The 12373-nt window shown below is 35.6% G+C and overlaps 1 protein-coding gene across 1 annotated transcript in view; it reads right to left on the bottom strand.

Annotated features, from left to right (window-relative positions):
• LOC117108799 (lon protease homolog, mitochondrial-like) overlaps positions 1-12373 on the bottom strand; it is a 40733-nt gene that overhangs the window by 26617 nt on the left and 1743 nt on the right. Inside the window, exons 2-7 of the mRNA XM_033250948.1 lie at positions 9811-9899; positions 9419-9541; positions 7148-7331; positions 2149-2210; positions 1778-1907; positions 1228-1311 (exon numbers count right to left, since the gene is read on the bottom strand). Of these exons, the coding sequence (XP_033106839.1) occupies positions 1228-1311; positions 1778-1907; positions 2149-2210; positions 7148-7331; positions 9419-9541; positions 9811-9899 (672 nt within the window). The remainder of the gene's footprint in view (positions 1-1227; positions 1312-1777; positions 1908-2148; positions 2211-7147; positions 7332-9418; positions 9542-9810; positions 9900-12373) is intronic.

Here is a 12373-nt window from a genome sequence, read left to right as displayed (position 1 = left end):
GTTGTGTGTGTTGTTTTTTTGGGTTTTTTTTACTTTCTTTTGACCTTTTTTCCCTTTGACATTTATAACACTTTCCTTAAAAAGAAACAATCATTACAATTACTCTGCTACCAGCAGCTTGTAAAATACCAACACTACAGTATAACTGATTGCTTAGTTTGGTTAACATGACAACAGACTGAGAAACAGTGCCACAAATAATTTACCAATCTAAAAATATGAACTCAATCCTGGCCCAATAACCTCATAGCCAACTATTGGTAGGTTCCATTTTTGACCTAAATTGCATATAGGTCTAATATGTTAATAACAATTCATCAAAACATTAAACAATAATTAATAAACATTTTATGTTATTTAAATTTATTACCACATGGACAAATAATTGAGTATTCGGAGCAAGTAGAAAGCAAGTTTAAGAAAAATTGACGCACAACAAATGAAGCACATGTTTAACCTTTCACCTAGGCTTGAATCTTCCTTGTGGACTGCTGGTATTTAGTAAAAGATAACATGTAAAATTTATGGCATCATGAGTATCCATGGAATACAAATAATAAATTGTGTTTTAAAATGTTAAATAGAGGGAGTGATGTAGGCCCATTGAATTTAAAAGGTAGGAATTAGGCCTAGTGAAGTAGAAGAAGGGAGAAGAAAATAAGGTAGGCTTTCACAGCACAGTGAAACACATGGTCCCAATACTGCTACCCTACTGTCAGTGTCAGGCTGCGGTTTGTGGTTACTGTACTGGCTTACAGTTCATTCAAATTTACAGAGCTAAAGTGCATTTCCCTTGTATTTTGAAATTGTTTATATGTACACAATGCTTATCAACACATTGTTAATCAGGGGTGTAAGATGACACTGTCTACAAACAATTGAGAAAACTGAAAATTTACCAGTGTATATATAACGGTAAACTTTGGCTTTCTAGGGAAATGGCTAGGCACAAAAACGCATGCTAACATTTCCAAATCATCATTTTTGTACTTTCTTAAAAGCGTACACATGCCTTCAACCCCCACCCCCAGCATACGTTTTGTACGCTCGTAAAAATGATGAAAATAATGGATGACACCTAAAAACCCTAAGAATGCAACACCAAAGACTATAACTTAAAAATAAAACATAACCATTAATACAAAAATCAAACATATTTAATCAATACAAAATATAGTACTGCAGAACCTTACTGAGGAAAATCTGTACAAAAAATGTGCAAATTACCTCCTTTCCAAGCCTCTGTTGCAACTTGCTCAACTCATATTCTTTTTTCAGTAAACTAAGGGCCAGCATTAGACGCTTTGGTATCTAAGAAAACAAAAAAAAGTGAATTTACCAAAAAATATTTAAAATTCTGCTTATTCTATGATGATTGGCAACAAATATTAGATATAAGATAGCAGCAAGACTTAGGGTATTTTATTATGTATTTGTTATATACGATTTTGTACTGTATATTAATATTCTTAATATCATCATTAACATGGATATATACTTTGTATGGCCGGCCATATACAACACAGTTGCAGGGTCAAATTGCAACAGGTCAATATAGCATCACATACCAACAGGTCGTAGGTTCTGCTGGCTATTAGGTGGGACGCACATGAAAACAAAAGGACTTACTCATTCAGAATTATATTTTATAGGCACACAGATAAACCAATACCTAATTCTGTTACTTTCATAATACAATTCACACATACAATATCATCTAATCAGAAATTAGTTATGAGTGGTGTAACAATAGCCTTTTCATAGAAATGCCACCTACATCCATCTCCTCCAGTACTTCTTGTAACTCATTGGAGTCTGCCCCTGTTAATGCCGCACCAAGATCACTGATGTAAACAGGGTTGTCAATCACCCGTTGCCCTGCTTGAATCATCTGTGCAACTGACTCTCTGCAGACAAAACAAGCATTTAAAAAAAAAGTGGATGCAGAGCTACCACAGTAGTTACTGCTTCAAATGCTGTAACATTAGGAAAGAATTTTGATGCTAACTCAATCCTTAATCTCCTACTTAGAAATATATTGACAACGCTTTACTGTTAGAATAAACTGAATATTCAAACTCAATTGTGTGTACAATGTAGTAAGGACAATGACACTGTTAGAAATATACTTGGAATATTTGAACTTACCTGTACAATGGATTGAGAGCAATTATATCTCGAATGGTTTTTACCACTTCAGCTGTTAAAGCCTATTAGGGAAATGAACAAAATTATAATAAATTGGTACAATCATATTGTCCTGCAAGTTGGGTTTTAAGTTACAGGTTCTCAATACCATGTTTATTGCTGAGAAGAGTTTTTGTGGAAAGGTTGAGGCGGGCATTATATTCTAGGGAGGCATTTATTTTTTTGGTGTAAATGGATACGTATTTACTCAAATAAACACCCCTTAATTTCACTGTAAATATGGAACTAACAACACATAATTACCGTCAAAATGTGTTTATGTGATCATGAAGATTTATTGATCTCAACCAGGTTAGAAAAAATGTAATTCTACTGCAGTAGAGCATTAATAGAATGTGTTGAGATTGATGTTGCTTCCTTTAGATTTGCTTACAGTCACTTGGGTGGGAAGACAGCGATTATTTGAGGAAAAAACAAAAGCCCTGGGGTGTTTATTGCAAATGAGGCTCTAGAAGGGGTGATTATTTGAGGGGTGTGTTTATTCAAATAAATACAGTAGGCCTACCTTACTATTTTTACCGTAGTATTTTTTTGTTTTTTGGTTCCTATTAATAATAGGAAACTTTGCAGTTAAACAATATGATACATTTCATGGTGCGCCTGTGTACCTTACGTTATGTTTAAAAAGTTTGTAAACAGGTAAAAATGACTTTCCAGAAATCTGTTTGTTATTAATTCTTTACTCAAGCTAAACTTGATAAGACGTCGTGCCCAATTCATCGGTTTTCTATTTTAACAGATATTAAAGCCATACTATAACCATGGACAGAAAATACCCCCTACTCCTGAAACACTACAAACCATATGGTATTCTTACCAGCCCTCAAAATTAGGAAAAAAGTATGTCGGCAAAAAAATAAAATAATAAATAATCACCGGCGTTATAAAATTGACGCTGATTATAACACGGCAGTTTTTAGTTTCAGTTACAGCCCTGAAATCAACCCATGCTGACCTGTTATAGCAGTGATGGATGTCTTTTCAAGTCACCCAATCAAGCTGGAAAGCCTAGACTACATATTGATGTTCAAATTCACAACTAATTATTGATTGTTATGATGATAAATAAAATGAAACTAACTACAAAAAAATATATATATGGAATCTCTGAATGCCCAGAAAACAGAATTTTATGCTAAACCAAACTTTTTTTCAAGTCATAAAACCATTCCTATTCTTCCTTCAAAAAATACTTTCCGAAAACCGGATTTCCCTAATCCGAATTCTGAAAGTTTTATTTGGTCCGGAACATAAAAATCAACTTCTACAAACCGAACCGTCAGTAAACAGCAATTTCTGGACCAACAACTAGGTCTAGCACAACACCCTGTAAATGAACCGTCATAAGCTAGCTAGCTTAGCCCCAATACCATTGCCATATAGATTATCTGTTGATTAAAACGACGCACTAGTAGGCCTAAACGGTAATAAAGTTCCTTAAAAAACAATTGCAATCAACCTGAAAGGAAGACGGAACTCAAAGCAAGTTTCTACGATGGCTGACATTTTTCCAGTAGACGTTTAAACTGCGCGCATCTGTATCGGAATTGAATGTCGTAGATTCATCAGTGTAACTTACAAATGCACAACTTCACTCAAAATATGTTGCTAAATATGTAAGAGAATGAAATTTACATTTTTAAGGTTTATTTAGATTTGACTGTAAAACAAAACCAGGAGGTTTTTTTTATCTGTTTTAATAAATCTGTTTAATTAAAAATTAATCAATTTACACTGAGCTTGTTCCGGTCTGCAAGCTGTCATGAAACTTTGGGCATCAAGCACATGTTTGCCCATCAATGACCCTACTAAAAAAAATTAACCAATTTTTAAAAAATGTTTTTCATATTAAAATATTACACTTTCTATATTTTTCAGGGTTTGAAATAACACTGGTCCACCGGCCAATGGCTAGTAAAATTCATGTTGGACCTGTTAATTATCCCAATAACAAGTCGCTTGACCAGTTAAAATTTCAATTAAAGTCTGACAAAATACTCATTCACCTCATAACGATGTCTTTACAAAATATTTCACAGAGATAATGTAAACAAGAGCGCTATTTTCTGTACCTCATAGTCATTTTCAGCTACGAACAGCCTATCACGCACTAGCTAGACGTACAGGGGGAAATCACCTTCTCCATCATGTCATGTATCCATCCCACAACGCAACGCTACATAGTAATGCACATGCGCTGGCCAGTTTTTGGTTTTGCATAGTGTAGATGTTTATAAATAAAAGAGCGCTACTCAAACAAATCACTATGGTAAATATAATGGCGCAATTTCTGTCTCTGAACTGTTTTTTTTTAACTGCCCTCTGATCTGATTTCACTCGCTAAAAACCTAACAAAAAGTTTTCCAGACAAAATAACGCAATAATCATCGCTGTCTAGGATTTAACAACTCGTACAGCTAGTTCAGTCTCAATAGCATTGCCATATATTAAAATGACACACCAGTAAACATGACTGTTACATAAAGTGAAAGTTACACCTTCTATTTTAATAAAAATCCTTAAAAATCGATTGTAATCAACCTGAAACGAAAAAGGAACTCGAAGCAAGTTTCTACAATTTCTGACTCTTTTTCAGTATGTTTAATTCGGATGGATGTCATTAGATTCATCAGTGTACATGTACAAATGCATTGCTTCACTCATTCCTCAAAAACATTGCTAATTTGTAGAGAATTATATTTAAATTTGTTAGCTTTACTTAGATTTGACTCTAAAACAAAACCATGAGGGTTTCTTATTTGTTTTAATAAATCTGTTTTAATTAAAAATTTATTGGTTTACACTGAGGTTGTTCCTGTCAGAAAGCTGTCACGTACTATGAAACTTTGGGTGATCTCACGTTATCACACAGCTAAGCACATGGGATATTTAGCTATCCACATGACCCCAAGAAAAAATTAATCAATTAGCGGGCAGAGTTCAGGAGGCGCGACAACAACCACTGACCAGCAAGTCGCATCATGACTGCGGAGAATGTGTTGTGTTTAGAAAAAAATGTCAGACCGAAAATTCATGTAAAAACAATATAAAAGCATTCATTTTTTTTGGTATTAAGTAATTAAATTTTTGGGGTATTGGGAGAGCACACTGTACATAGAGATTCATTCATTTATGCCGTAAAACCTCGAATTGAAGCCCTGGTCTTATTTTTTTCTTTGCGAACTTTGGATGGGCTTCTTTTTGAGATGGGCTTCTTTTCAAGATGGTCTTCTTTTCGAGAGTACTTTTGCAGTAAAGTAAAGAAGGGGATTTCTTTTCAAAATGAATGCTGTAAATTTTGTGAATTTGTACTGCAAAACAATAAATAAGGCAACTGTAACATAATCAGTATCATGGAGTGTATTTAAATTTTTTTAAATTTTGGTATTAAATCACAAAACTACTGTATAAACCAAGCATGAAGCTTGAAACCAAGCTATGAAATTCATGTACAGTGTATGTGACTAATATCTTGAAAAGAAGCCTATGCTCCCATGGGCTTCTTTTCGAGGCTAATTTTGCTAAAAAACAAAAGAGTTTGTTTTTTGGGGGGGGGGGCGTCAATTCGAGATGGGCTTCCTCTCGAGATTAAACACTGTGGGCTTCGATTCAAGGTTTTGCAGTATTTCGCGGCATCATTTCATCTGTGATGGGCAGCATGATCATCATGTCACAAATATGGTATATGGGCCTTTCAAAGTTGGCAAGATAGTGGCTAGTGAAAGGGATGGAGGACCAGTAAAAATAATAATTTACTGGTCCACTTAAAAAAACACTTTAAGGGAATTTCCAAAATAACCCCTTGGCTGATGCAAGCACAAGACTTTTCATAAATGTTCGTATTTTCTTATCAGCCTCGTTTCCCAGCACGTTCACAGCTGGTTGGGACTCTATAGTTTTGCTAAATAAGACTTGTTTATTCCCCTAACCGTGCTCTCGCTTACACTCTTTCTTAATTCACAAGTAAACTTTCTCGCATACGTACCAGGGCGCGTCAGCCGTGGTATTGTTTATAGTACGTTGAAGTGTTTTTTTCTGCGAATAGATTTTCGCGATGTTTTCATTTTCGTGGTAGCTGCTTTGTAATTGAAATGCGCGAAAATTAATGTACCGCGAAAATTACCTTTTAACTTTTACAGTACAACGCTAAATATTGCCCAGCCATAGCTGAACACACTTAATTGCTTCGTGGTTGTACCCAGCGAGATCTGTGGTGGTGCTGGCATCCTCAAGTATGCTACATTGCAAGATATGTTGTATAGTCTGAGGCTCATTTCCACAGTCACAGATGATTGGGTTGGTGGAATATCCCCATTTCTGAAATGAGATACCTACCCTAGTTCTAAGCTAAAGCATTATGACATGATGCTAATAAACTACTGTACAGTAGGCAAAATTTCGTACACAAACGCTAATTGGTTTGCTTGACAAATGCAGTGCATATGGGTTTTGTTTTCGTACACCAACGCTAATTGGTTGCTAATTGGTTGCAGTGCACATGGTTTTAGTTTGTCTCAGCAGGCCATGAAGGGGAATTGCCAAGTATATCTTACAATATTTTCATGTTCTTTAGTAAAACATATAAAGTGATGAATTAATACACTAGACACATGGTTTTATTTGAACACTTTATTATGACATCGTAAAGTGATGAATATAAACACATAATTTTATTCGTAGACCTAGCCTAGGCCTACAGTACAGTAATTGTACTGTAGGTCTAGCCTAGGTGTAGATAACACCGTTCATTCGTAACATACGTTTATTGAGTGTTACATACATATTAGGTCAAAAGACACCACAAATTTAACTCAACCTCAATTTTACGAATCCCCGGTTTTACGTACGCCCTACGTAAAATCGAGGTTCTACTGATGGTGCAAATTTTCATGACTGTTTCCTAAAAGATTAGATATTTCTAAACTATTTTAAATCTTACCTTAATTTCTTCATTCATTTTGAATGGCTGATGAGTTATATTCTCCACATCTACCATCAAAACGCCTTTTACTGCATTTTCGCTGACTGTCTTCTCTGTATCTTGTTCTTTTTCCATCTCCTTCTCCGGATCAGTTTTCTCCTCTTCAATCTCCGAATTGTCAACTAAGCCAGATATATTAATTCTAAAAATTAAAAAAAAAATCCATTAACTTCGACTTGTGTGCTTGAGATTACTTTAAAATCGGCCTATCCGGACCGGAAAATTCCGTCGACATAGCCAAAACTCGACTTATAAAAATTCGAATTAAACAAACAATTTACACAGTAATACATAGGAAAGAATTCGACTGACGCAAATTTTCGACTTAAACAGAGTCGACTTTGGCGGACTCGACTGTATTAGACTCTAAAATCGATTAAATAAGCCTTTGACACCGTTAAATTTTCGTAAAAACAATTCCAAAAATTTTGAGTGACGCCCGACCACGCCCATTCACACTCTTGTTGCCCACCCCATCGGAGACATTGTATCCCCGTCTGCCAAATCCTGCCGCTACTGGTCCCATTCAGAAATAAAATCAATTCACTTTGTTTTGTATCGATGCTTTGTCATGAACGGAAATAAACTGTTTGAAATAGGCATATACCACCAGTTGGCATTACTGCAAATTGCCTAGTAACAGTGAATTCAGTAAGAAACGTTCCTACACAAGTAGGTTCCCACGATAGACTGACACAAGGTCAGTCACATACAGTATGCTTACCCTTTAAACGCCGCCAACTTAGGAATGTAGACGCACTAGACTCTGATCTGATTCTTTGAACGCCGCCTCCAGGAATGTAAACACACTGCTGCTCCGCGAGAAGGGAATAGCCGACTACTTTGTTCAGCGATACAAACATGTGCCATGGTCTCAGTGGTAGGAATTGTTCAGCTGTATTTTAGAGAAGTGTTACTTTTTTGTACGTTCACTTCTTACATGTCATTTTAATTCAGTCATTGAGCATCATAATAAAATCTTTAACTTCTTTGTTGCTATGGCGTTTATGTTTGCTTTCTGTTGTGTGTTATAACAGTTGTTAAACCTTTTTTTCAAAGACGTGCACACTCATTCTGAATAAATGGGTATGTTGTGGTGCTATCCACTGCAAGACTGTCAATTAAAAATAAACATAACCATGGGGACATGTACTTCTACTGTTATTTTCTCAACGAATAGGGCGTTTACATTTAAAAGCCCTTGATTTTTTAGCAAGGTATTTCAAGTTTAATTATGTTTCTAAGGATGACAAAATATTTGTAAAAATGGTGCAGTTTAGATGCCGGTCGAAAATTTGAAAGCCGGACAGGGCTGACCGGCGAGGCGAGAACCCTGTTATAGTTATAAATATTTAATTAATATAACAGAATATTATATATATGTTGAAACTTGCGGTACACCACGTAAGTAGTTCTAAAAAGAACTGTTGTAGTTGAGTCTCGACGATTCAATTGAGTTGCTTCAATCGTCTTCAGGAAAATAATACCTGTACGTCATGTACGATCATGTTGTCCAACTCATGTCGTCTAACTCAACTAATCAACTATTACAGCTGTGCACCCAAAGTCTTTACATATGTCTGGTATATATAGACTATACCAGTGCGAATTTATATTGTAAACAGACCACATGCAGCAGACCTACACGGCTGATGGCTAACAGGTATGACATCATGCGAAAATATGTGCCTGCTAAAGTCTTATGACAGACCTGGCTAACAATTAACAATTCATTTTCAATCATTTTACTGCAGAAAATAACAAATTTTATATTGAGTTAGGCCTACATTGTTTCTTTTAAACCGTTCATAAATCTCGGAAGTGTCGGCGACTCAAAGTTGATGCACGCAGTGCAGTGCATAACCATGGCCTAGTCAGTTTTCCATTTGATATCTCTTTGTGCGCCGACAATTTGTTATATATTTAAATATGCTGCGTATTGTCAAGAGTCGGACTTTTAATAAGTACTGTGAAATCATTACGCATTACATGGTGAAGTAGCCTATTCTCAAAGTGCTTGTCCACAGACTAGTGGTCCCTAAAATTCTTGTTGTCTGACCGTAAAAAACACTTGTTCCAGCCGTCGAGAAAGTGGGTTTGTTCATGCCTAAAGGTATATAATTTGGTTTGGCGCTTCAAGTAGGGGGAATCCAACAAGTTATTGTATTGTATCGTATTGAATTTGTGGAGCCTGGTCAGCTCTGTTTGTTTAATCATAAATGTACATACCTTCTATGACCAGTCACAATCATTCTCAGTTTATTTCCAAGGTCCTGCATCTCGTGGACTTGGACAAATGTCCCTACACGATAAATGCCGTCAAGGCTCTCTACTACTTCACCCTCCTCCTCACTATCAAAGGAAATAATATTGTTAATATTATGTGCTTTACAGGGTCTTAAGTTAGGTAAGCTAGTCATTACACAATTGAAAAAAAAACTCAACAAACAGCTAAGTATGCTGTGTAGTGCTCCTGCTCTACGATGTAGAATGGAGGATCACGTTGCAACAAACATGAATAGAGTGACGACAACGTTCAGGTATTCTTAAATTAAAGCTACAGTTCATGGGTTACAGCCAAAACAGAAAAAAAAAAAATAATTATCATAATCATCACTAACCTGTCTTCTTTGCGGAGAAACACACCTGCATATGGTTGATTCAATTTAAATTTTCTTCGTATTAAGTCCATTAATGGTTTATTTGATACCTAAAGTTAACAAAATTGATGAAAACTATTTTAATAAGAAAAAATATAAGTGATAAAAAGGTCAAGGTTGGTCAAGTTTAGAGAAGGGTACAGTAAGAATATGGTACAGTAGAACCCCTCATTTACGTACGGCACGGGCCCAGAGCCGTTCGTAAATTTGGGTATTCGTAAAATCGGGGTTGACCCAAATTCCTATATATTTGCACTGATACTATTTACACTGGCATAAACTAGGCCTAGGTTAGGCCTACAGGCTTACGCAGCTAAGTCTGAGGGGGCCTAGGCCTACAGTTGGCAGCTTCTAAGCATTCTGATCCCACTCTAGGCCCTGCACAAATTTGTTTTTATCGGACATTTTTACCTTCTTAAATACCTAGATCGTGGATTTTATTCCAACACAACTTCCATAGATACTTGTTTATTATATATATTGATCATTCAATAAAACAATCAAGCACTATGTTGAATTTTAAAGCTGAGAACGAAGAGAAGTAAAATTTGTCGCATGCACATGTGTGAAGCCATAAAAAACACTTCGACTTTGAAGAGGTCCGTTAGAGGGCCTCCTTAACTTGAGAATTACATAGTACTGTATAGTATTGTGTGTTGTGTTGTATGCATGGTAATAACAGGTACAATTCGAGCAGGTTTTTTTTTTTTATAATCTATCGCTTCAATTTTTATGACGTCATCACCTTTATATTACGTTCGTAAAATTGGGAATTCGTAAAATCGGGGTTCGTAAATGAGGGGTTCTACTGTAATTACATTAATCGTAGGCCTAAAATTATACAAATGTTTCTCTAGTAGCTTAACAAAACAGTATTTCTGAGTCAAGATGATTCATTAATTGAATATTTGTACTATTTAACGCAGTTAAAAAATGTTTATTTAAACAAACTATAAACATTTTTAAACTATTTACTAACTCTCTTAGGTCTAAAAACAATTTAATAACAATTTTAATAAAGTACACCACTTCGATGCATGTCTGCATTAGGAAAATATCACAGCACTGATGTTTTTCCCTACTGGATATCAAACAAGATGCTCAGTTCATTCCCAAATACTTGCGAAAAAAATCACAAGTGATTTTTTTTTAGCAAGTACCAAACATGCCAACCCTACAAGGCCAATAAGAGGAGTCTGAAAAACTTCTGAGCGGAGTTTTGGCAATGTGAGAGGAATATTCCTAAGACAACCGATTGTAACCGTTTTGACTCGCAACAGCAATACCGCCATGCAAGACTAGGGCCTACTGTAGGCAGAAAATCAACACCACACCAATCACAAGAAGCATACCATAGGCATCACCTACAGGGTCATTCCGTGTCAAATCAACAAGATTTCAAAAAAGTTCCAGTATGACCCTCTCAGATTTTGATGATCCACTATGTGAAAAACCAACACTTAAAAAAAATTAGGGTTATAGGTTTTGTAGTTTCCGAGATATTGACACCAAAAAAAAGGGGCGTGGCTCTTCAAGATTCGCAAATGCAATTTCCTCCAAATTTGGAAGCTTATAACTCAGGATTGGTAATAGCTATCAAGGTCACACTTGGTATTCTAACTTATATTCCTCCATATTACACAAATATGGCATCAGATTAACTGTTATCCCTTCTCTTTTGAAGTTATCTGCACTCAAAATCAGGGGTTTATTTATGAATTTGAGTAGCAGGAGAAATTTGAAAGTAACAGGAGAGTAAATTGAAATAGGCCGGGGTATGGGGGGGGGGCGTCTAGGTCCCCATCGGGGGAAAATCAGTTCCCCATTTGAACTTCTTAGTATACACTGCACAGTGGTTGCACATGTGCAATCACATGCAGTGATGATCACAACCTCATTAATTAGTATACTTACTGAGTAGGTTAGAATAGGCCTAGAATTTACGAATTCGGAATTTAAGGTCAGAATATTGATTCAATAATTGAAATACATTCTTTTTTAAGTTTATGAACATTTAATAAAATCCACCAAAATAAATTGAAAATACAATTTTTATAATGATGAAGTTGTTTACTTTTCACAAATATGTTGAAATTTGTGGGGATTCACCATTTAGGCCTATGCGCCCTAGATCTTCGTTGAAGAAAACATCTAAGGAGAGCAACAAATAGTTCTAAAATTTACGCAGATATCGAAAAGGAATGGATACCACATGGAAAAAATGTCTCATGTGATGTCGTGAATTAAGACGATTTGGTCTTGCTTTGCCGTTTTAATCATTGTAGGCCTACTATCTATAACTCTGAAATTGTGAGTGTAAACAGCATTCAATATAGTTGGTTCGCCTTGCTACCTCCGCCACCGAGTGTAAACGAATTTGAGCCAGTGTTGGTTTTTTTTTAATTATTTATCATTTCCGAAATATCTATGTCATCACAAAGAGGGCTAGTAAAATAAAAAAAAAATGAAAATAAAAGGTTCATAGTCATACACAAATTAATTTAAAAATGATGATCTGTTTTTT

The sequence above is a fragment of the Anneissia japonica genome, unplaced genomic scaffold (genome assembly GCF_011630105.1).
Source record: "Anneissia japonica isolate Jap-2015-1 unplaced genomic scaffold, ASM1163010v1 scaffold26_len2425191_cov177, whole genome shotgun sequence".
Taxonomy (NCBI): Eukaryota; Metazoa; Echinodermata; class Crinoidea; order Comatulida; family Comatulidae; genus Anneissia; species Anneissia japonica.
This window is presented reverse-complemented; position numbering and strand designations above follow the sequence as displayed.